The sequence below is a fragment of the Macrobrachium nipponense genome, chromosome 21, assembly GCF_015104395.2.
Source record: "Macrobrachium nipponense isolate FS-2020 chromosome 21, ASM1510439v2, whole genome shotgun sequence".
NCBI lineage: Eukaryota > Metazoa > Arthropoda > Malacostraca > Decapoda > Palaemonidae > Macrobrachium > Macrobrachium nipponense.
The window spans coordinates 49617703-49640832 of NC_087212.1; the positions used below are offsets into that span (position 1 = coordinate 49617703).

Consider the following 23130-nt stretch of genomic DNA (forward strand, 5'->3'; position numbering starts at 1 on the left):
TGGTTTTCCGGCCGCATTATGGCTTATTGCCTCTTGACTCAGACCTCTTAAGGTCTGTTGCAAGTGTCTGTATCGCCTGTGGTTTGGTAATTGATAATGATTCACACCACCTCGCCCCTACTTACACACACACACACACACACACACAGACACCACATTCATTCTGAAGTGTTGAGAAAAGAGGAGAAGGAAACGGAGAGGTGCCGGTGGTGACTGACTGACCAGGGCATCTAAGGTATGCCTAAATGAGGTAAAGATCCCAAAGGAGTAATTGATAAGAGGAATAACTGTTTCTTTGCAATGAAGAAAGGTAAAGGCGAGAGGTTACAGTTTTCAGGCGAAGGTGTGTTGTTGGATTTTCACTGATAAAATCAGACTTAGGAATAGAGGTTTGATTGGGGAAGAGCAAAGTGAATCTAGATGAGGACGAAGGTGTGTGGACCAAGAATTTATGATGTTTATGATGAAAATGTATGGTATGTTAGAGGTATTCAAATGGAAGCGCTTTAATGAATAAGAATGGGAGTATATTCATGCCAGAGGCATTGGTGAAGTGTTTATGGGGAGTTTCTTTGCATTGTGTATGATCCTCCTACGTAATATGCGATGTAGGCAATGTTGAAATTTTTCTGCTGAAGTGACTCACCCATGATTCAGCAGGTGAAGAAGGAATATAGCAGTGGCTAACTATGCCTTTCAGAAACCCTTCATAGCGATTTGCGGGTCCCAGTACTCCTCCTCAGACCTGCTAAACAATGTGTGTGATATTTCGTAAGAAAATCAGCTTGTTTCATAACTACACCTAACTCCTAGTTATCCACCCATACACCTCCTTCAGTGGTGGGTGTTTCCAGAAAGCTCCGGTTCTCGGTGTCTTTTGGGAAGAAGGTATCCGACCTCCCATGTCCATCCCCACTCTGACCTTAAATCTACCAGGTCCATAATTCACTGCTTAGGGTTGCTGTGTCACAATGGATTTTACAGATAATAGTCTAAATGACTACTTCTGCTCTCTCTCTCTCTCTCTCTCTCTCTCTCTCTCTCTCTCTCTCTCTCTCTCTCTCTCGCGAAGCTGAGCTGGTAACTAACTTAGATTCTCACATACAGCGAAACGAGATATTGAGGATTCTCATTCATATACGTCGATGAGAAAACGTTCGTGGTAGATATATGTATCATCGCCTTTATCTTCCTTAATATCCGGAGCAATAAAGAACTAGTTAAATTAAAAAATGAGAGACTTTAATTTGGAAGAGCCGTTAGTGGTATAATGATGACAATACGTTTATTTCGTCTTCAACAATGGGTCATAAATAGTTTCCTTTGGAATTTGTGTCAGTCATTTCAATTTTGCATTTTTTCAGAATTAAATGGGTTAAAGATGCTGCAAGAATTCGTGAAGAAATTAATATGACGAACGTAAAATTGTCATCTAGTGTCTCACGATAGGAAACCACCTGTCATTTCGCCTTTTCAATTTCTGTTACAACGATAAGTCGTCACGTAAGGGAGCTTGTAAGTCATCTCAGCTCATTAGGCCCGTAACTGTCATGGAAACCCAATTTTCACGGCGAATGAAGGTCACCTACAGAGGTGTCAGGTGAACCCGATGCCCCGGGCGTCATGACAGCCGGCCAATAAACAGGTCATGGTATGCGTCGCTTGACCTCAAAAAGATATTGATGGTGCCTACACTTCCCGTTGTCATCGTGATGTTACCTGTATGAAATGTCTCTATTACAGTCACGTTATCATGTTAACAGTAACTTCAGATTGCCATTGTTAGTTCCTGAACTGCTGGAAAAATCCAACTTATCACAACCTGTGTTCTTTTTGTCTTAAATACCCTGCAGATATTCGTACCCCTGAACTCTGTAGTTGAAATGATTAAAGCGAGTTAAGTGAAATTAAGGCGAGTTAAGAGAGGTGAACGCAAGAATGATCCTCCTCCTTTGTTAATCACGATTCTCTCCGTAAACTCCCTTACCTTCGGAGGAGAGGCGATCCTTGTGTAAGCCATAAGCGAACATGGGGTTGGGGGTTCAGTGACCCCTGGCTCTTCTTCCTCTCCCCCCGGCCTCCAACTCCTGAATAGTCCACTCAGCTCCTCCTCCTCCTCCTCCTCCTTCTTCTTCTTCACTCTCACTGAACATCCTCCTCTCAATCCCATCTCCTGTCCCGCCAAGGAATGATGCGATGGATGGCTGGTTTTATTAGCTCTGGAATGTCATGGATATCAAGGGATGATTTTTTTTTTATTTCCTCAGTCATTTTGGTTTCGCCTTCATTCTTATCAGTGCCATATCACGGAATGGGTGTTTTTGTTATATCCGATGTGAAATGAAGTCGTGGTGCTGGAACGTGTTGTATTCAGATTGTTTTCTCAGTGCTGACAGAGATGTCACTGACTTAAGATGGCCTTCTGTAGAATATTCGCATTATTTTATTATTATTATTATTATTATTATTATTATTATTAATTATTATTATTATTCAAATCTGCCTTCTCAGAGAAAGCCTGAAAGCCATTAATTTGCAAAGCAAGCAATAACAGAACAGAACCCCAAACGCGAATGAGAATTTAAAAACAGAGCAAGAAGTATAACATGTTAGTAAAGACTAGGATAAATCAGCAGTGTAAATGAAGAAGTTAAGTAAAAACACATGACGTTGCAGAGGCCGACTATAAAAAAGGAAATGAAGTGTCTTAGGAAGTGGCAGTGTGACGCCGTGGTAACTCAACAGAATGTGGCTGCTGACGCTGTACAAAGCGAGTAGCACGCACTCCTTCTGGGACTGGCACTGGTGCCGATGGTGGATTTAAATGTCGCTGTATTCAAGGAATATAAACAACCAGTATACCTTCCAACGATGATCTAAATAGAAATTAACATTCTCCTGCAAAATGGAACCACCGCCTCTGCAGTTGGTTGGTTTGTTTGTTTGTGGTGTTTTTTCGTTGCATGGAACCAGTGGTTATTCAGCAACGGGACCAACGGCTTTACGTGACTTCCGAACCACGTCGAGAGTGAACTTCTATTACCTCAATGGCATGCCCGAGAATCGAACTCGCGCCCACCGAGGTGGCAGGTCAAGACCATACCGGTCACGCCCCTCAGGAGCTTGCCGCTGCAATTGGGTAAACAGAGAATACCTGATTTACCTGGTACTTCACTTAGATATTACTTGATAAAGTATCAGAATATATTGAAAAATTACCAAAGTGTCTGGATCAGTGCTTATCGCAAGTTATGTAAAGTCACAGAGCTGAACGCTGTTTCTTGTAAAGGTGAGACTAGTTGAACTGGCAGCGAAATGTACACATCACTGTCTGTGCCTAAAGAAAAGTTGTAAGAATCATGGGAAAAAAAACTCGTTGGAGATTTCCAATTTGCCCAGGATTAAAGTTTCATATCCACCAGTAGTCAACCTCAGCTTCATCTCAACAAAATAACTCAGTAAATTTTTATCTCAGTATTTTAGTTACGTCAAAGGTTATGATAGCTGTCCTGGCGGTTGTGGTCTAGTGTCAAGTAATTTATTAGTCTTTGCCATCTACTTATTTACCACTTATACTTGCCTGGTGGTAAATTGTCGAACCGTTAGGTTCATGATTGCTGGTGGGGCGATGCAAAGGTGTTTCTCCTTTCACTACTACTACTATTGCAAACCTGTATTACTGTAGGTATCTCTGCTATTTGTGTAGAGGCAGGTATCATCTGCTACCCCCATTACTATAACTAAAAGTGATGTTGCATCTAGATTTTGCGAATTATTTCCATGTGAGAAACGTCACATCTAATTCCTTCAAGAAAACATTTGGTATGACTTTTGAGTTGTATTCGGTCTGAAATTTTCGTGGGATACCATTTTTACACTTAGCAATTCTTGCAGGTTTTAGTGACTCGAAGACCGTCCGATCCTGGGAATAATAAGTCGTTAACCGTCTGTGATTCAGACGCTTTCAAAGAGCTAATTTTTCGGTTATGTGCATCGATTAGGCTGAATGGTAGGTGGGAATGATGGTTAATTCAGCGTGAAAGTGTTCTCTCTCTCTCTCTCTCTCTCTCTCTCTCTCTCTCTCTCTCTCATATATATATATATATATATATATATATATATATATATATATATATAATATAGTATGTATATTGTGTAATTGTAAGTATATTAGTAAATTATATGCATAAATTCATACACAAACTGTAATATATATATATATATATATATATATATATATATATATATATATATAATATATATATATATATGTGTGTGTGTGTGTGTGTGTGTGTGTATGTATGTATATATATGTGTATATATATATGCATATATATTATACATACGTATATATATATATATATATATATATATATATACATACGTACATACGTATATATATATATAATATATATATATATATATATATATATACATACGTATATGGGTGTGTGTGTATATATATATATATATATATATATATATATATATATATATATATATATATGCGTATATGGGTGTGGGAGGGTGTATTCTTCATAATCATTGTTCTATAGTCTACTCATCACAAATCTTAATTATAACCCTTGAAGGTCATTGACCTCAACCAGGGAACCCATCGGATAAAGGATTTTTTTTTTTTTTGCGCCTTTATTCGTGACCGGAATGAATTGCAATGTGGAAAAATTACCTGGACCCCAGACGGTTAAGTTTTGAGGCTTAGAGATTCCGCTTAGTGAAATACACACGTTCCCTCGGGTAGACACATACACACACACACACACACACACACTAACGATAATCTTCACTGAATGATTCCAAGCTTCAATTTTACTCTTATGTCGAAATTCCTATTTTGAATTTTTTTTCTTCAATGGGATATTTCAAGCGAAGCAGATGAGCACAGCTGCTTTGTACTTACTACCAATATTTACTTGAGAATGTCTACAGTATCGTTATCATCACACCCTACATTTAGTAGCATTCATTAAAGGTTAACCATTTCTAAATTAATACGTCTGAAAAATGTATTACGTTTAAAGCAAGCAAGAAATTTTAATCTCGTCTATGATATACAATTGATAGGCAGAGCGTCAGAGTAACAAAAATAGTAATAATGCTTTTATTCCCTGTTGATTACATAGTTCCGCATATTTACCGTACTTGTTTGATATTAGAACAAAGGTAGTTGGCATAGGTGGAAATACAATGATGACCCCGAAGGAAGTGGGCGGGACCAGAGGCCGATTCTCTTTTGCATACCGCGGGATGTTTATCGTTCAGTTTACTGTTATGGTGTTAAATCTTGCGAAGACCTCAAGATAGGATGTGTATTTTTTCACCGACTTTTATGTTGAGACCCTGTTTTCTTTTCAAGAGAAGGTTGAGTGCATTTTTTTCATTTTTATTAGAGGTGATGAATTTTGTACGATGCGTGGTGTATTATTATAAAAGTTGAAGGTAATTGACTTATTTTTGACATGTATAATGCTTTTGAATACAATCTTTGAAGTAAAGGTTGACTGTATTTTTGTCGATTTGATATAAAATTTTGTATGGTATGCCAATATTGTTATCTTTATTCTGGGAACCTATTTTCCTCAATGTAATTATAAGGATGTTTCAAGTCGGTCAGATTATTATAATTTTCAAATCCCCTCTGAATGATGGATGAGGATCAATGCTTTTACTGTAAACCTACAAAAATGCGTAAGTAGAATCATTATGTATACTGTATAAGGAAACGTAATTTTGCATTATATACCGTATGTAATATATATATACATATACAATTATGTATAATATACACTTTATTTATATATATATATATATATATATATATATATATATATATATATATATATATATATATATATAAAGTGAATACCACAGGAAAATGATAGGCAGAAAATCCAAGCGCTTTCGTCTTTACTAAGACATTGTCTTAGTAAAGACGAAAGCGCTTGGATTTCTGACTATCATTTTCCTGTGGTATTCACTTATTTAATGAAGTCACGTACATCTACGGTGATTTTTTCAGCATATATATATTACTCTGAACAGTTTCAGTTGCATAATTTTAACCTATGGGATATAATGTGTTTTTAAATCTATGGATTTACTATGAGAAATATTAAATTCAAAGGAACTCAATAATCGGTGACATTTACAATGATTTTGTCTTTGAAATCTATGAAATATTCTTATATGAATAATTTTTATTACCAATGGTATTCTGTGTAGATTTCTAGCTTCCTATAAAAGTTTTCCCAAAGAACGAAAATCGTATCTATCCCTAGAAAAATTGGACAAATAACACTGAACATAACATATTTGTATTCTGTTTGAAAGGGAATCCTCGTGGCAAAGAAAATGAAGGTGTGATCTTTCAAAACTCTGTGGTTTGTTTACACCTTCCTGAAACCGCAGTCTGTATTTAACTCCAGTTTTGCAGTGAACAAATGGCATGAGTAAGTTTGGTAGGTCATGGCTGATTGAACCAAATGGCGTTCATATTTTGTTTTCGGAATTTTTTCAGTTTTATTTCATTTTTGGTTCCCGTAAGCAGCCGAACTTTTCAGACATTCTTTGCTTGGCAGCGGGTCTCCTTAGTCTGTTTTATATTATGGAAAATGTTCTCTGTATCATTTCAATTTAAGTTTTCCTTCGTTTGCAGAACTTCAATTCATTCTTGCTCTCTGTCTGTTTGTGTTTGAAAATACCTCTCTGTTCTTTCTTTCCCATTGTTCATTCTTTCAGACTTCTCATCTCCTCGCTCTCCTTTGAAATTTCGTAATCTGGTGGGGATGGGATGTAAGTGCGACCCTTGTATGTTTGTGTGGACGTTTTTGTGGGTGTCTGTTTGAATACAGTTTCCGTCACCCTGTATTTGTTTAACACCACAGAAGTCATTTAATTGCATTTTCCCGTTGTATGGAACTACTATGAGATTCAGGGCCTCTGTAACACGGTTTTTTCGCAATAACTTTTTATCTATGCATTTCATAAATATAACGTTTATTCAGAATACATATTATATCAACACATAAATTTTGAGTGTATTCTGCACTACGTAGGTTGAATAAATTTGGTACTTATAATGTAAAAGTGACCTTTTTTGAAGACGGGCCAACTTACTCAGAGAAAAGGTTTCGAACGCACTCGTTACGTAACTTATGACATCATTTCTTCCCTCTTTCTCGATGGATGATTGGCTATACGTAACAAAGGCTAAACCTCTGGCAACAAGACAAACAAATTTAAATACAAGCAAAGCAGTACACCTTTATGAACTCTGGAACCTCTCCACTGATAATTGTCATAATGAACAAACCAACAAAATATGTTAATAAATACAAAAACACTTCGATTATTATTCTAACTCTCAAAATAAGTTTCCAAAGAAATTACAGTCTACTTTATAGGTCACAATCAGATTGACAAGATGTAGGGAATAGTTGGTAATTATCAAAAACATAGTAGACAAGCTTGATTTTATAACTGCTATATTTAATGTCAAGCAATTTTTATTTATTGGCTATCTACCTATTTACTGAAAAAAATAGCCGGTACCGTATATTGGCTTTAAACCTTCACCAATAATTATCGTCAGAATGATGACTTCATGAGGCTCCACCCACTTTCGCCTCGTTATAATTCAGGATAACACTGAAGGCTACCATGGGCATTGTTGGATTAGAAAATTTAACTTCTGGCTATAAAAACTCATTTCTCGAGTAATTGTAAGAAGTGCTAAATGATCCTCAAGGATCCCAGCAGTTGGCCTAAACGTTTAATTCATGTATATTACTGCTATACTGTTGCGGCACTACTGCTACAGTAGTATTACTACGCTAGCACTGATACCCGACCCACATCTATGTATCGTTCCGCCATTCATAAAGTCTTTGGGTTTCAGAGCCGATGGAATTTCTGTCTGGTGGATGGGCGGGGCAACATTTAGTCAAGAGGTGTTTGTTTACCTTGCTTACGTAATGAATGTTTTTCGACTCTTGGCTCGTAATCATTGGCCATGGCGTCGGCTAGATCATTTTTACTCTATAAAAATTAAAACTATTGGGTTTAGGTTATTGATAATGCTGACAAAATTTGTGTGTGGTTGTAAAATATACATATGTCAACTTTCAGCTACATCCGATGCTTTGACAAGGAGCAAAGTCCAAAAAACCGTGTTACAGAGAGCCTGAATCTCATAGTAGTTTGCGTTCTTCCTTACATTACGGTACCTGTACTTCGGACGCGTTGGATTTTAGGTATAAAATGTGTATTTCCATATACATACATACTCACATACATGCATAAGTACGTTCGTGCATTCATGCTTATCACTTTAACAGAATAGAATGGTGTTTTTATTAGAAGAATATCCAAGCACACTGTACTCGAGGAAATTTTTTTTTCTCATTCCAATTTCTTGGGTTGAGAATTTTCCCATTAGTTTTCATATGTGAGAGTTTCTTTTAAAGGCTTTTTGCCCGTGAGTTTTCTATCCCAATTCTTAACAAATAAACATTAAACTCAGATGTCACCGTGTGAACCCTTACACGACAAACGTGACGTCAAGTCACGCAAATTTTCAACGATTACGATTTTACCTTCTGAATGTTCCTGACCAACCATTACAAGTTCCTCACAAGTTCTTGACCGGTTGTACAGTATTATTGTATTTTCGACCCGAGCTTCTGACCAGCGTTCTCTGTCGACCCTCAGTTACCAGTCCGACTTAAGATCCTGACCGACCGTCGGCGCCGACCCTTCCGAATACGGAAGCGTCGTACTGCCATTTTCTTGTGCATGCCAAGTTAGGGAGGATTGTGATGCTTACCTCCTGACTGCAAAGTTCCTTTGACGTATTCTGGAATCTCCTCGAATTCACAGGAGGCTTAAGGTCAGGCTAAACAAGCAATTTTACTCATGTAACGCGCTTCTTAACAGATGATACCGTCATGTCATAATACTTTACAATAAGGATTTTCCATAACTTCACTCTCTTGATCAAAAAGGGGGAAAAAAATCTTGCAAGTCAAGATATCTTCAGTAGAGATGTAAAATAAGTTCCTTATTATTGAACAGAAGAAAAGAATAGTAATCAGCATTTATCATTTCTGATCTTATCTTTAGCTGCATAATTCCGCTGCTTTCCTAAAATGTTTTGAAATGTTGGAACCTGCCCACATTTTTGGAGAGGTTGAGTTGGCTCACTAGATTCGCTTTTTTTTTTTTTTTTTTTTTTTTTTTTTAATACAACTATACATTTGCAATAATGACTGAGTGAGTGAAGATTACAAGAGGAAACCTCGCCACGTTAAATTTATTAAAACTGTTAATCATCAAAGGTGTTCAACAAACAAACCAACAAACAAACGATTTCTGTATAGCACAACAAGTAGGGTAGGAGGCGCGAGGGAATGAGAGAGCTACTTGGCTACTTCATCCAACAGGGGCAGGTCAGAGCCTGCAGTCAGAACCTGCCCCAGATTGTGTGTTCTCGTGTAGATGTGGATGCAGAGAGATGAAGATATCAATATTCACTGAAGCGAATGCAATGGCCATGGACGGCGGGGTTTCCCATTTTGTATTACTCGTCAAGACATTTTGTTTTGTACAGAATCACTTGAACTACTCTAGTCCTTGTCTTTCTTTTAGGGGTATTTGAAATGTTTACAGAACGTGTTTTTCCCCTTTTTGTCTGTGTGTGTGTGTGTGTGTTGGTGAGAGAGAGAGAGAGAGAGAGAGAGAGAGATCGTTTACTAACTCATATACAGCAGATGCGCAGATTTACTGTATATTTTCGATGTTTTCAAGGATATTGCTATGGATGTTGCAATAACAAACATAATCAACAAAAAGGGCAAATAGGAATTCCATCATTGGTCTTTGCCAATTTTCATTTCATACAAACTTCTATTTTTTTAATTTTTTTCGAATTCTGATTTTCGTGGATAACTTAGTACGCAATCTGAATAATTCAAGTTTAGTATTTTTTCAGAATAACACCCAGTTTTCCTGTTTTTTCCAATGTAGGACTTCACTTCCTCCAGACTAGACTATTCTAATGAGCTAAAATTACACGAATTTATGTCACTTATTCCACCCAGTGAGTCACATCTGAGGAAATGTATTGCCTTTGTTTCTATTGGCAGCTTAATGTGTATTGAAAAAATGCAAGAGACATTACCAAAATGAACAATGATGTCACACTCCAGAGGGCCAAGAGTGATGCGAGGCTTTTGAGGATGACATAACGGAACCCTTTCCTAAATAAGCATTCCAGGCACCTCATCGCCACCCCGTCCCCCGCCCCACCCCAGTTTACCCACTTCTCCACCTACCTCGTCTCTACAGGTAGAGCGTTGGGAGAATGTCTGGGAGAAGGCATCGGAAGATATCGCGAGAGAAAAAAAAAAAGGTCTGGACCGTTTGCCCTTGAAAACAGTATGCGAACTCTCTTTAGAGCTGAAGTATTATGATCTTGTTGGATTTTTGAGTATGAGAGTGTTTTCCAAAACAAAAATGAATACAGTAAAAATAACAATATTGCCAATATGAACGTAGACGGGGCATGAGGGAGAGTTCATAGTATCGCTTCGTGAAGCTTCAAATTAACCGATGTTATCATTTCCATTCAGTGGGTAAGTTGTGGGTGCTGAGAAAATCAAGGCTGCAATTATTAACATATATGATTACATAAATCCCGAAAACGTAATCTTTGTGCCCATTAAAAGAGATGAACTGAAGATCTGTTGCATTTGATAAAGAGATTTGAGCAGTATCATGTGGGCGACTTCGCTAGATGATGCTGCTGCCCTCGTGCTATTGGGTACGTTAAAGTCTCGGCATTCCTGTCAACGTCCAACCATCTTCATGAACTTAACCCACGGTTTTTATTCGTTCCGCATTTATAGTCCCGAATTTCACGACTTCTCCCAGTGTATCACATCTCGCATGTGAACCCAGACAGTTTTCACAGAAGGAAAGCAGAATGCTGTTATGAGCCTCAGATCCTCTGCCTTGGACGGGAAATTAGGCCATGAACCATATCAAATTGATCACTACGACAAATGCCAAACCAGTTTCATTCAGCTAGATAGAAAAAAAAAGCAACTATGAATTATTAAGCCATATTAGGAGCCGTGTTCAAGAATACACCTTGTTAGCATAAAAAAAGTGGATGAACTTGTCTTCCATTTTTTTCCCGGTCTGACCCACTTGGAAGGTGACTTAGTACTTCCACCGACTTTTCTCGGACATCAGCATCATTCCTCTCGCCAGAACTACAGCATCTCTTTTGTTTGTGGGATGACGAGTTAAAAGTTTATGAATGTAAACAGTTAGCTTGGCTATGGTTATTCTTAAGAGATTTAAGTCCGAATGCCCATAGTTACTTGCTTAATATCCTGATGCTATTTTCAATGTAGGATTTGAGAGCTATAAGTATATTAAACCATATTGTTCTCTAGTTCTTGTCAACGTTGTGGTTTACTGGACCTTCTTTATGTAGTCTTTAATAGAGTTATTGTAGAGGACGAAAGCTACGCCTATGAGTATCAACTTGAATTATAGGCAAAGAAGATATGTTTTGGAGTTTTAATATTTAATTACTTCATTTGTTTATTTGACTAATCTGATCCCAGCAATATATATATATATATATATATATATATATATATATATATACAATATATATATATATATATATAGATATATATATATACATATATATGTATATGTATAGTATATATATATATATATATATATATATATATATATATAGATACATATATATATTATATACATATATATGTATATGTGTATTATATATATATATATATATATATATATATATATATATATATATATATATATATACACATATATATACATATTATATGTATATTGTATATATAGTATATATATATATATATATATATATATATATATATATATATTACATCCATTTATTTGTAGGCAAGTGGCTAAGGAACGAGATAGTCAAGTCCAGCTTATATAAATGTATTTTAGCCATTTATTTTGAGTAGTACCCATGAAGCGTTTCTGAAAAACTCACATTGCATTTGCAGGACGATTATCTGACATGTTGACAAAGAGACAACTCGAAATATTCTCTCTCTCTCTTCATGGGTCATGAAAGTTGCACGAAGATTCTGCTAAGGGATAATTTTCAGTTTTCTTTAAAGGAAAACTGTTGTGATGGCTTTGTCTGTCCGTCTCCGCCCTCAGATCTTAAAAACTACTAAGGCTAGAGGGCTGCAAATTTGTATGTTGATCATCCACCCTTCAGTCATTAACATACCAAATTGCAGCCCTCTAGCCTTAGTAGTTTTTATTTTATTTACGGTTAAAGTTAGCTATAATCGTGCGTCTGGCAACGATATACGACAGGCCACCACCGGGCCGTGGTTAAAGTTTCATGCGCCGCGCCTTATACAGTATTATACCGAGACCACCGAAAGATAGGCCTATTCTCGGTGGCCTTGATTATACGCTGTAGCGGCTGCATAGAAAATCCGATTGCGCCGAAGAAACTTCTGCACATTTTTTATTAGTTTACTATAATATTTAAATTTTCGCATAAGAAGTTTACCAGAATAAAGGAAAAAATCCTTTACAAGAAAAAGGGACAGACAGCCGACTAAGATCGTTCTTTTATACCGCGTTGAAATTACTTGGGAGAATTTATGCAAATATCGCTGTTTGTGAGAACAAGCAGTCAAAATTTGTCTCATCATAATTTGTTGTAATTAGGGGAACAGATGTTGCTGTATCTCAGTTTTTAACATATCTTATAATAATGACAGAGCAGTCTTGCTTTGGTTTTGTATGGGCACCTGTGAGAAATTGTGGTTATTCCATGAAGCATTAGCGAAAGTACGTTACCCCCATTATGCGTCAACCGTGGAATTTGTGTTACTCTTCGAAACAGGTTCGTTCCTAGATCCGCCAGCAGTTCAGAAGACCTGGCTTTCTTTCTTGAATCAGTGGTTAATTGGCAGATGTCATACAGCATTAATATGTAACTTGTGCGTCAGAAGGTTAGTTTATACAGATGACTGTGTGAGAGGGTATACGTTAGGGTACTGGGCCCTTGGCTGGCAAATTTTGAGAGTTGTTAAGCCCTAAGTCACGTGAGTATGTAGTAAAATGAACCTTTTAGCATGTTTAATTTCATGTCACTGTCCAGAAGGCTCTGTCGTTTATTCCGTATTTGGTTATCCATAAAGTAGGAAGGTTACAAGGCGTTTACATGCTCTTGGTTCAAATATATATATTTTTGTACTTTAACAGGGGTATAAGAGTTTGTTGCATAAACCTGAAGAAAGAAAATTAAAATAATAGTAAAAAAAAAAAAAACTCTGAGCGAAACCTGCAGAATCTTAAAGTGACCTTGTGCGTGAGTTTGTTTTCTTAACGAGTCTGGCATGTCACCTGACTGGAATTTATTGACCCTTCTTCACTTGAAGCAAGACTTTTTTTTTTTTTTTTTTTTTTGTTTTTTTTTTTTTTTTTTTTTTTTTTTTTTTTTCTCAAGAAAGTCCTTTGTAATGCATACACGCACGGTGTTATACTGTTCATATGTACATCGTCGTTGTAACATACTGAATACGGGATGTGTGCCGGCAAAAAATGCAAAGTTGAGTGAACTGACTGACTGGGTGCGTGGTGTAGTCGTTCCGATTAAGAAAAAGTTGTCAGACGAGAGGGAGAGAGAGTCTGATCCGTTCATTTACCGTAGGGTGTTATGAGCATTTCTGTACTCTAGATATTGATGAAGTTTATATAGTGTATTTTATGGGAAAATTAGAAATCTGTTCTCGTTATAGGTATATAACCCAATTAAAATACCTCAATAATAATGTCACCACTAATTAACGATAAATAGCTGTAACACTTGTAATTATATCGTTAAGAGGCTCATTAGCACTCGGTTGAAAAAGCCATCTCTAACAGGAATAGCAGGTCGAGTTTATATTAAATTAGCTTTTATTAAAGCATTTGTTGTCGTGACCAGATATATTACCTCTTGTAGGAATCAAAGACTCTCTCCTTCCCCCTGTCTTTCATCAAGTTATCCTTTCATCCAATATTCGCATGGACATCTGGAAAAGTTTTGACTCAATGTCTATGATTTTGCTCTGCAAATTGGGAACGTTTGTTTCCGTTATGTGGATGATTAATTTGTTTGTAGTTGCAGTAGCATATTTTCTTATTAAACATTACCCCTAACCATTAATATATTATATCCAGTGAAATATTCAAAAGCGCATTTAGATAGCTTCGTTACTGACCGGCTGAAGTATTTGCCTATTACATTATTCCTCATATAATGAAAATAGTGATGTTAAAATACTATCAGTTGCATCCCTGGAAGTATGATGCCTACAAAGAAATTTCAAGACGGAATTAATGTTTGATGTTGGTGTTAACTTTGTCCTTTGCTTGATCATGCTACAATTTTAATTTTCTTTCCTCTGAAATATTGTAACCTGAAGTTACATTGTTAGCCTATTATTTACAGTGCGTGTATATTTTACCTGATTAGTGTGAGAGTTAATTTCATCTGTTGTACCTTCACTTTATTAAGTAATCGTCACCATTAAAGCTCTTCCATAATGATTCTTTTAAATGATAATTACTTTCAAGGAACTTTAACATAAATTGTAACCACAAATATTCATGCTGTGTCAGGTTCCTCAAAATATGTTCATTAAATGGCACACGAAAAGGAATTGTTTGTGGCATCATTTGCAGTCCTTAGTAGTCACCTTATATGAAACTAAAATGTGGACCGTAATACGTCCGTCAATATCGAAAACACTATTACCAGAATTGAACTCAATTACTGTGCATTCTTCCGGAATTATAATTTGATTTGTTATTAAAAATTCACATGTAAGTAACAAATACGCGTTTTCCCAACTGCCAGTAGTTTCAGAATTGTGTTCATTCAAGCAATAAATAATACTAATACTCACCTGCAATGGTGTTCATCAGCAGGGCTGTCAAGAGCGCTTGAAACCAGTCCATCCTGGCTGTTAATCACCTAAGGGTCATCTAAGGCCGCCTTAAAAACTAGAGATCACTTGTTGATGCCGAGTGACCATCAGGTTCTTTTTAGATAATGCCAAGGAGTCAAGCGTTATTTTTCCTTCGTCAAAGAAATATTGTCACTGATGGAACAGTATTATTTGTATTGTCTTTATATCGAAGTATCACATGAGATTAGTAGCGTAAGAATCACAGTCGCAACTCTGATATTCAAGGTGAAGATGCGTTGTCTCCCTCGTGGCCGTGACCGCGAAAACTCGAGTGAGGGAGGGCGAAGGGAGAGAGGGAGCGGGAACGTTCCTTGTGACAGCGTTGGCGGCTCAAGACCAACTACGCTGGCCATCCGGAGTCAACCGACAATGGTAACTCTGAGCTGGATGTTGCCCGTCGATGTTTCTGTTTTAGATGTCTTCTCCGTACGCTTCTCGAAGGCAGAGGGGTGTAGATAATTCTAATTGCTTGAAGAGGGTGTAACTGATGGAGCTTTCAAGGTTTCTTCGTCAAATGATACCGGGGTGATGTTATATCTGTGGGACCTGTCGCTTAATATCATATTAGTTCGACGATAATCAGACGTTAATGATATATTTCCAGTGAGACATTTCGATTTTTGTAAACAAAGGCATGCATGAAACAGGAATCCTTAAGCATGATGCGAGTGATTTAAGTAGCATCTTTACATCACGTTAAGTTTTAATAATTTTATATCATCTCTTGTTTTTAATTTTCGAGAGTCTGGAACTAGCTCTGTACTGTCGTTAGACTATTCTTAAAATTGGCTCTAATAATTTTCTTAAGCAATCGATAATCAAAGTATAAGTTCAGTGAACCAATCTATAACCCAATAACCCAATCTATAACGTTATACTTTTCCCTGATTTCTGTTCGGCACGGTTATAGTATACAAAACGATGCCTTTCCCCTATTTTTAACTATTTGCAGTGTTCTTTGTAAAACCAATCTTACTTTTCTAATTTAAATCTCTGGTAGGATTTGGGTCTCTGCTAGCTTTAGCAAATCCCTTCGATTTCTGTTTTCTTTGTTTCAGCACATGAAAACTGGGCCTTTGATTTGTATGTTTAACTCTGCTGTTGTTTGTAAAACTTCCTGGTTTACTTCTTAGAATTAAAATATTGTTTTATACTAGGCGGCCGATGTTTTTAACATTGGTTATGTGGTTAGTTGACTGTCCTTGTAGTTTTCTCTTTGAATTGTTGAATAAATTTTAAAATGTGTTTCTGTTCCATGAATATTTTCTATTTCTTCGTGGATGAACATGCTCGATTTGAGTTCCCTAAAGTTAGTCGACCTCAGCTCATATGATGTGTATTTCGTCAAGGTCTGCATTCCCTTTGTGAATTCCGCATTTCCCGACAGAACCCTCCTTTCCTCAATAGGATTTGACTTTTGTGTACAGGATGCAAATTTATTCGACTGAAATGATATTTTTCAGTGTCAATTCATTTTCCTTCTTAGGATCTGAGTTTCTGCCAGATCGGCATTTCTACAATAGGATTTGCTCCTCCTTAATAGGATGTTTATTTCCGTAACAGGATCTGCATTCCGTTCAAATGATCTGCATTTCTCCAGTGAGATGTTCTTTTCCTCAGTAGGATCTGCATTTCCTCAGTAGAATTTATATCCTCTATACAGAAACTGCATTTCCTCTTAGGGTTTGCATTTCCTTCTCAGGACTTGAATTCCCTCGGCAGGATCTGCATTTGCTGTTAGGATCTGCATGGGATCTGCATTTCCTCTGCAAGATTTGTACATTCTCGACAATATGGTCTGCATTTCCTACACAGGATGTTTATTTCCTCGGAAGTCCATTTATTTCCAAAAAAAAATTTCCTTGTTCGCCGTTGGGCATGCACCCCTTTAATAGATTGTGCAAAACTAATAAGATGTTTATTACCTCAGTGGACTCCACATTTCTTCTTAAATTGCCTACAGTTCCCGTAGATATCGTCACTTCTTGAATAGTTTTTCCTTGTTTCTCTTGTATTCCAGTTTCCGTGGTTAATTTCGGTTTCTGAAGTCCAGATAACTCCTCATAAGTGATAGATTCATGGTTGTTTTTGGTTATTTTCCAGACTAAGCCGAATTATTCTTTTATATGTATATGTGTACATATTCATATTTTTCGTTGATATACCCTCCCATATTTATGGATAACTACGCACATTTAAAATGCGGCATATGCATGTAAGTTGTGAATGATCTCATCTTTTGAGAGAAAAGAAAAGGAAACATATAGTGAAATATATAAATGTAAATTATATCTGAGATGTACGAAAAAGGAAGGATGCGGCTATCGATGATATCAAAGCGAAGGCGGAAGTAAATGCATAGAAAGTAGAAAGGAAACGGTTCAGACAAAGAACTGTTGTACAGGCGGTAGCCGCCCTCCGACACCGACTAATAAACAGATTTATCGGAGGGAAACGCAGGAATAATGGAGCAGGGTAAATTGGGGTTGGATTTTCACGATTTTTACTCAAGGTAGAAAATGGTATTGTAGGATTATTATTAATGTACCCTGCGGCAGACATTGTGGTACTTTAATACCTTACAATTGGAAATAAATTTATACAACCTAGCCGATTTACCATTCAATTTAAAACGATTTCAAAAGGTATAATACACAGTGGTAGAAATTTACGTATAAAATGTGAATTCATACCGAATTCATATGAATCTTTTGGCGGATGTCCTAAATTAAAAACGAAGCTATATATATATATATATATATATATATATATATATATATATATATATATATATATATTATATATATATATATATATATATATATATATATATATATATATATATATATAGAGAGAGAGAGAGAGAGAGAGAGAGAGAGAGAGAGAGAGAGAGAGAGAGAGTGTATGTATATTTTTATATATATATATATATATATATATATATATATATATATAGTATATATATATATATATATATATATATATATATATATATATATATATATATATATATATATATATATATATATATATGTATAGGTGTATCACTGAATCGCGAAAGTTTGGAACGTGATAAATGCATAAATAAAGGTATAAGCCACGTGGTTTATACCTTTATATATGTATAGGTGGATTGGTTCGGCGTTACAACACACTCGTATGGCAATGGTTCGAACTCGGCTTGCACCCCCCGCAAGTCGACCCAGCCGTAATTCTTTACCAGCGTCAGACGGAATCAACAAGCAGGGCATGGGGGCTACATTCTCATCCCAGAGATTTGGTGAGAACCGGGAGGCTGTAGTTCCTCTCGATCAGCCTTTCCTTTAAATCGAAAGAAACTTGTCTTGAAAAAAGTGAGCAGCTTCTTATCATTTCACATCAATCCTCTCCTCTCTCTCTCTCTCTCTCTAACCGTATCGTCTCGTCTCTCTCTCTCCTCTCTCTCTCTCTCTCTCTCTCTATTCGGAAAAAATTATATGAAGGTTATAAAAAATGGTGAGTAAACAAACATCAAAGTGAACATTGAATTTATTATTGAACATAAATGACATTTAAAGCATAATATTATGCAGAATAAAGATTAATATTAACGACACTTGATGCTGCCCCGATATCTAGGTAACTCTGGCACTAGTTACCCAACCTCCACACTCCGAATCGCTTATAACCAGTGAAAAGTTTATAAGATGCATCTAGCAATACCATTACCATGATGCCACTGCGCATAGCCTATAAAAGATATGATAAGTCTATCAGAAAATTGTATGGGAAATTAATGCCTATGCAAGTGACTTAAAGTTCAGAATAAGTTTCTATAAAAAGATCTCAAAAGATATGATAAACGGCAAAGCAAAATATTAACAAAAGTAAGTTCTTTCTGGTTACAAGTTCTATTTTTTACGGGAATAATGACTCAGCTCTAAAATTATTCATTCAATAACTTTAAATCTCGTAAAGTGTGCCAACATTTACAGAGACCTACCTCAAAGTTATCAAGCGCCTGCTTGCTTGATATAAATCCACGAAGTTGAATGCCTCGGAAGTAATCCAGCAGTATGTAGTGGATGCCAAAGACTATGGTAGGGAAATGGAATCCTAGTCCTGGCCTCTCTTCCATGCTGCTACACAATCCATTAAAAGGTTCCTCCGAAAACTCACACCCCTGGAGAATCATGCCCTCGTCTCTCCACTGCACTTTGGTGAAACTGGTGGTACTTAGCACTTCATTATTTCATAGCCATAAACGTCCTTCAAGTATAAAGAGTTCATTAGTAATGATCACACTTCAGTTGGCAAGTTTCTAACGAAGGTCGAGTTTATCCAATTTCCCTTCAGTCAGGAGAACTGCTTCCTTGGAGGGTTAGGCAGATACTGCTTGGTAAGAATTCTTACCCTTACTCGTTAACTTCGTTAACTAATTAAGGAAGAGCTAAATACTTTAAAATGGTCTCAAATGCCAGCACACAACGTATATACAGTATTAAATAATTATTAACGTTATTTTAAAATTACGTTTGAGATCTTTTTATTTTCCAAGAGAGTTGGAAACCAAGGATTATGAAAAGATGCTTAAAAACCAAGGATTATGAAAAAAGGCAAAAAACTTTTTGTACTAATAATAAACAAGATAAAGAAAACGAGAATACAAGGATTCTGAAGTTGGAAAGAAAAGATAAAAACAATGTATTTAACTCTCTCCTCCTCTCTCTCTCTCTCTCTCTCTCTCTCTCTCTCTCTCTCAGATATCTTCCAGAGAATTGGGCGATCCATTAGCTTTTAACCTTACATTCCGAATAGTTGGGCTTACATGCCTGTTTTCTTTGGCAGGTAACAAGAATTCACTGGAAACTTGGCTGAGTAGCTTAGCCTTATATATTCTGTTTTTGGTTTTAGAAAAAGCTTTATATATGGTTATCTATGCTATTTTGTAATTGTAACTATAAAACAAAATTTTACTGATTTTTTTTCCTCATTCAAACATTTTATTACTTCATCGTCGCAGAGTTTGAACCAGTCCTGCTTCCCAAATGATAAGCTTTTTTTTTTTTTTGGTTAACGAAGAATTTCAGAGCACGAATTAGGATATGCGTTTTTTCTGTTAATGAAAATGGCAGCAACTCATTGTTCTTACATTGTTCATACATTGGTATTCACTGTAATCAGTGTTTCGGTATCTGCTGGCATCCGTATTTTAAAGGCTGCAGGAGAATGTATTATTGTTGCAAGCTCTGTAAAACTGCGGTCTGTATTCTCTGCTACTGATGAATTGTTACAGATCCATTTGTTATATTACAGCCACTCTAACAAATGCAGTAATTGCGTGCTAGAACTGCTATAATTATATATAGCTATTTCATTCTCCGCTGAAAGGCCCAAGTGCCATGGCATTTACTCAAGATATCTAGAATGATAAAATATTCTTCTTAACATTTGCATATATTTCTTATCTCTACCTAAACTCGGTGGAGATTATTGTACTGACTATTTTGTACTCAACTCTTGATTGTTATTCTGCTGGTCTTTTAATATTTTGTACAGAAAATTGCTCAGTTAGTTCTCATAACCAAAATTTATGTGCTTTGCCTATGCATCTGTTTACGAGGTGGTAGTGATGTTTTTGTGCGCACGTGTGTGCAAGCGAGTTGTAGATGTGTGTGGGGAGCATCTCAGATTCGTTCGATTCCTACAGCGCGTCATAATTCCTTCGGCCTAATCACCCAAAGATCCCGTTTGTTCCTTATTATTTGGAAATTAACAGGATCTTTTTATATTTTCTATTCTCTCCCTTTTTGTTCGCTTTGTTAACGTTTTGGCGAAGTGATCTCAATACCTACGTTCCTGTACGTTATTTAATTAACTAATTCCGGGTAGAGGTTGTCTCGTAAAGAATTTCCCAATGTTTTTTTTATACTGATAATGGAAACACAACAGAGGGTAGACATGACGTGCTTCATGGATGATGTACCTTGTTAGAAGACTTGGAAAGTTTTCAGCCTTCGAGGCGTCTGAGAGTTCTTGGAAAGTAATTCACCGACATTCATGTCCAAGACTGTTCTTATAATGAAAGGGGATTTTAAGGAAGGGAAGTTGAACTGGAGGTCAATTTTGAAGTAGTTGTTTCCAATGTCAGTATATCTGTTTGTGTAGGAACTAAATGTCCATTAGGTTCAGGTCTGAAGTTTCCCTCTCTCGCGTTTATGTTCATTCCAGAAGTATTCATATGCTGGCACTGAAGGATTTTTAGGTATTTTTATACGCTTTCTGTGGAGGACCAGCGAATCTGCGAAGTGTGATCTATACCACTGCAAAATAAATGTTTGGGAAGAAATGCCCTTAGAGGATTGTGATGTTGGTGAAGGGAGGTAAAGGAAGTGTGAGGAGGAGAAACCTAAAAACTTGGTCAGAGACAGTTTTCATGCACATCACGAGCGTGAAAGTTCGATGGAGCCACTGTAGTGCTTGCAGAATGAGCAGAATTAGGAGCTATACATTTTTCGTAGTGTAATTATATATGCAATTACTTTCAAAAGAGCTCGGTTAGTAAGTATGTGCTGTTTTTATAAGCATTTATAAGAAATTACACTGACCAGCAACAGGATACAATTTTGTTTTTAAGAAATGGTTAATAGCGTTTTTATGATGCGATTCAAAATGGTGTTTTTCTTTTAAGCTTCATAAACTGGAACACACAGCTGTTCATCTGTTGAAGTCAAGAGAAGTCGCTTTAAGGAAGACGTTTTGTACAATGTCATATATTTTAGAGCATGATGAATCACTCTTTACTTTCGATTTCCTGCAGATCCCAGAATTGGAATATTTGTTATCAGAAAAAGAGAGGAAAGAGGGAGAAAGCATATATTGGTCCTGGTGAAGTACATTGCACGTACATGTGAATAACAGACAAATTCTGCTATTCAGAAGTAATTAAATAAACTTTTGTCTATAATAGAAGGTTATACTTGTTATTATTATCTGTGTAAACTCTAGAAATGGTTCATAACATCCGGAGGCGGTCAAGATACATGAACATATCCTCTAAACACGGCAAGAATATTGTCGCTTTATTTGATGGCCTTCGCTGCTTAAGCAAAACGCGTCGGTTGTTGGGGGTGGGGGATAAGACGCCACAATACGTGAGGGCCGCAGGCATTGTTTACCTAGCGCCTGTGGAAGCTACCCCCGCCCCCATTCCTCCTTTTCCAACAACAACTCCACCACCCTTGCCACCACACACCCCCACGAATCACTTTTCGTTTCGATCTGCCCCCTAAGGAAGACTTTCGTTCTCAAAGAAGTCTTCGGTTGAAATGAAACTAAAATGATGGGATGTCTCGGAATTTGACGAATGTTTAGAAAGCGGTTTTTTTTCATGGCGAAGAGACCGAGATGGAAATTGGTCTTTATAAAAGTGAATATTGTGTTAATGGCTTCCTAAGTGATGTCAAATTCGTTTCTATGATGAAGTGGCCGAAATTGCTCAGGGAATATGGCGAAATGCTAATATTTAATCTTTTATTTATTGTAGCATTGTCCATCATTATTGTTTTGTACTGATAGGAAGTAGAAGCTCTGATTTCGCATCTTGGTTATTTAGCCTAAGTGTCGGCTGATACCATCGATTCCATAAACAGAAAATTGGATTTGAAGAGTCATTTTTATTTTGAGTTACATATAAGTATCAAGTTTAAGTTTCTGGATATTACACGTGACGAAAAATTTGGGTTCTGGAATGCTTTTAATTCTGAAGTTCGTTCGTATCGGGTAATTGTACTCATAATTGTGTTTTTCTGCATAGTTATATTGAGACGCATTTAAATGATCACTTTTCAATCAAGAATAGAAGATATTGTTTTCAACTGTTACCATGGTGCACGTTTCATCATTATATCCCTTCGGGACTTGTAAAGAATCACCACATTTTTCTTCCGTCGGGCAAAGCACCAGTTTGGGGCAATATATCCTAATCCCCCACTGAGTGAAAAGAATTTGCCTGTCATATTTACCATCTGTCAGTGTAAGTGTATTTATATTTTTTGTAATTCCAGCCAATGTT

General features: G+C 36.5%; 2 protein-coding genes across 3 annotated transcripts in view; one reads left to right on the top strand and one right to left on the bottom strand.

The window, feature by feature from the left end:
• Positions 1–15407, bottom strand: part of LOC135198026 (uncharacterized) — a 90453-nt gene extending 75046 nt beyond the window's left edge. For both annotated transcript variants that reach the window (XM_064225385.1, XM_064225384.1), the window contains exon 1: positions 15015–15407. In XM_064225385.1, the coding sequence (XP_064081455.1) occupies positions 15015–15066 (52 nt within the window). In that variant the 5' untranslated portion in view covers positions 15067–15407. The remainder of the gene's footprint in view (positions 1–15014) is intronic.
• The window catches only part of LOC135198027 (uncharacterized), a 441956-nt gene that overhangs the window by 54975 nt on the left and 363851 nt on the right, over positions 1–23130 (top strand). The window lies entirely within an intron of this gene.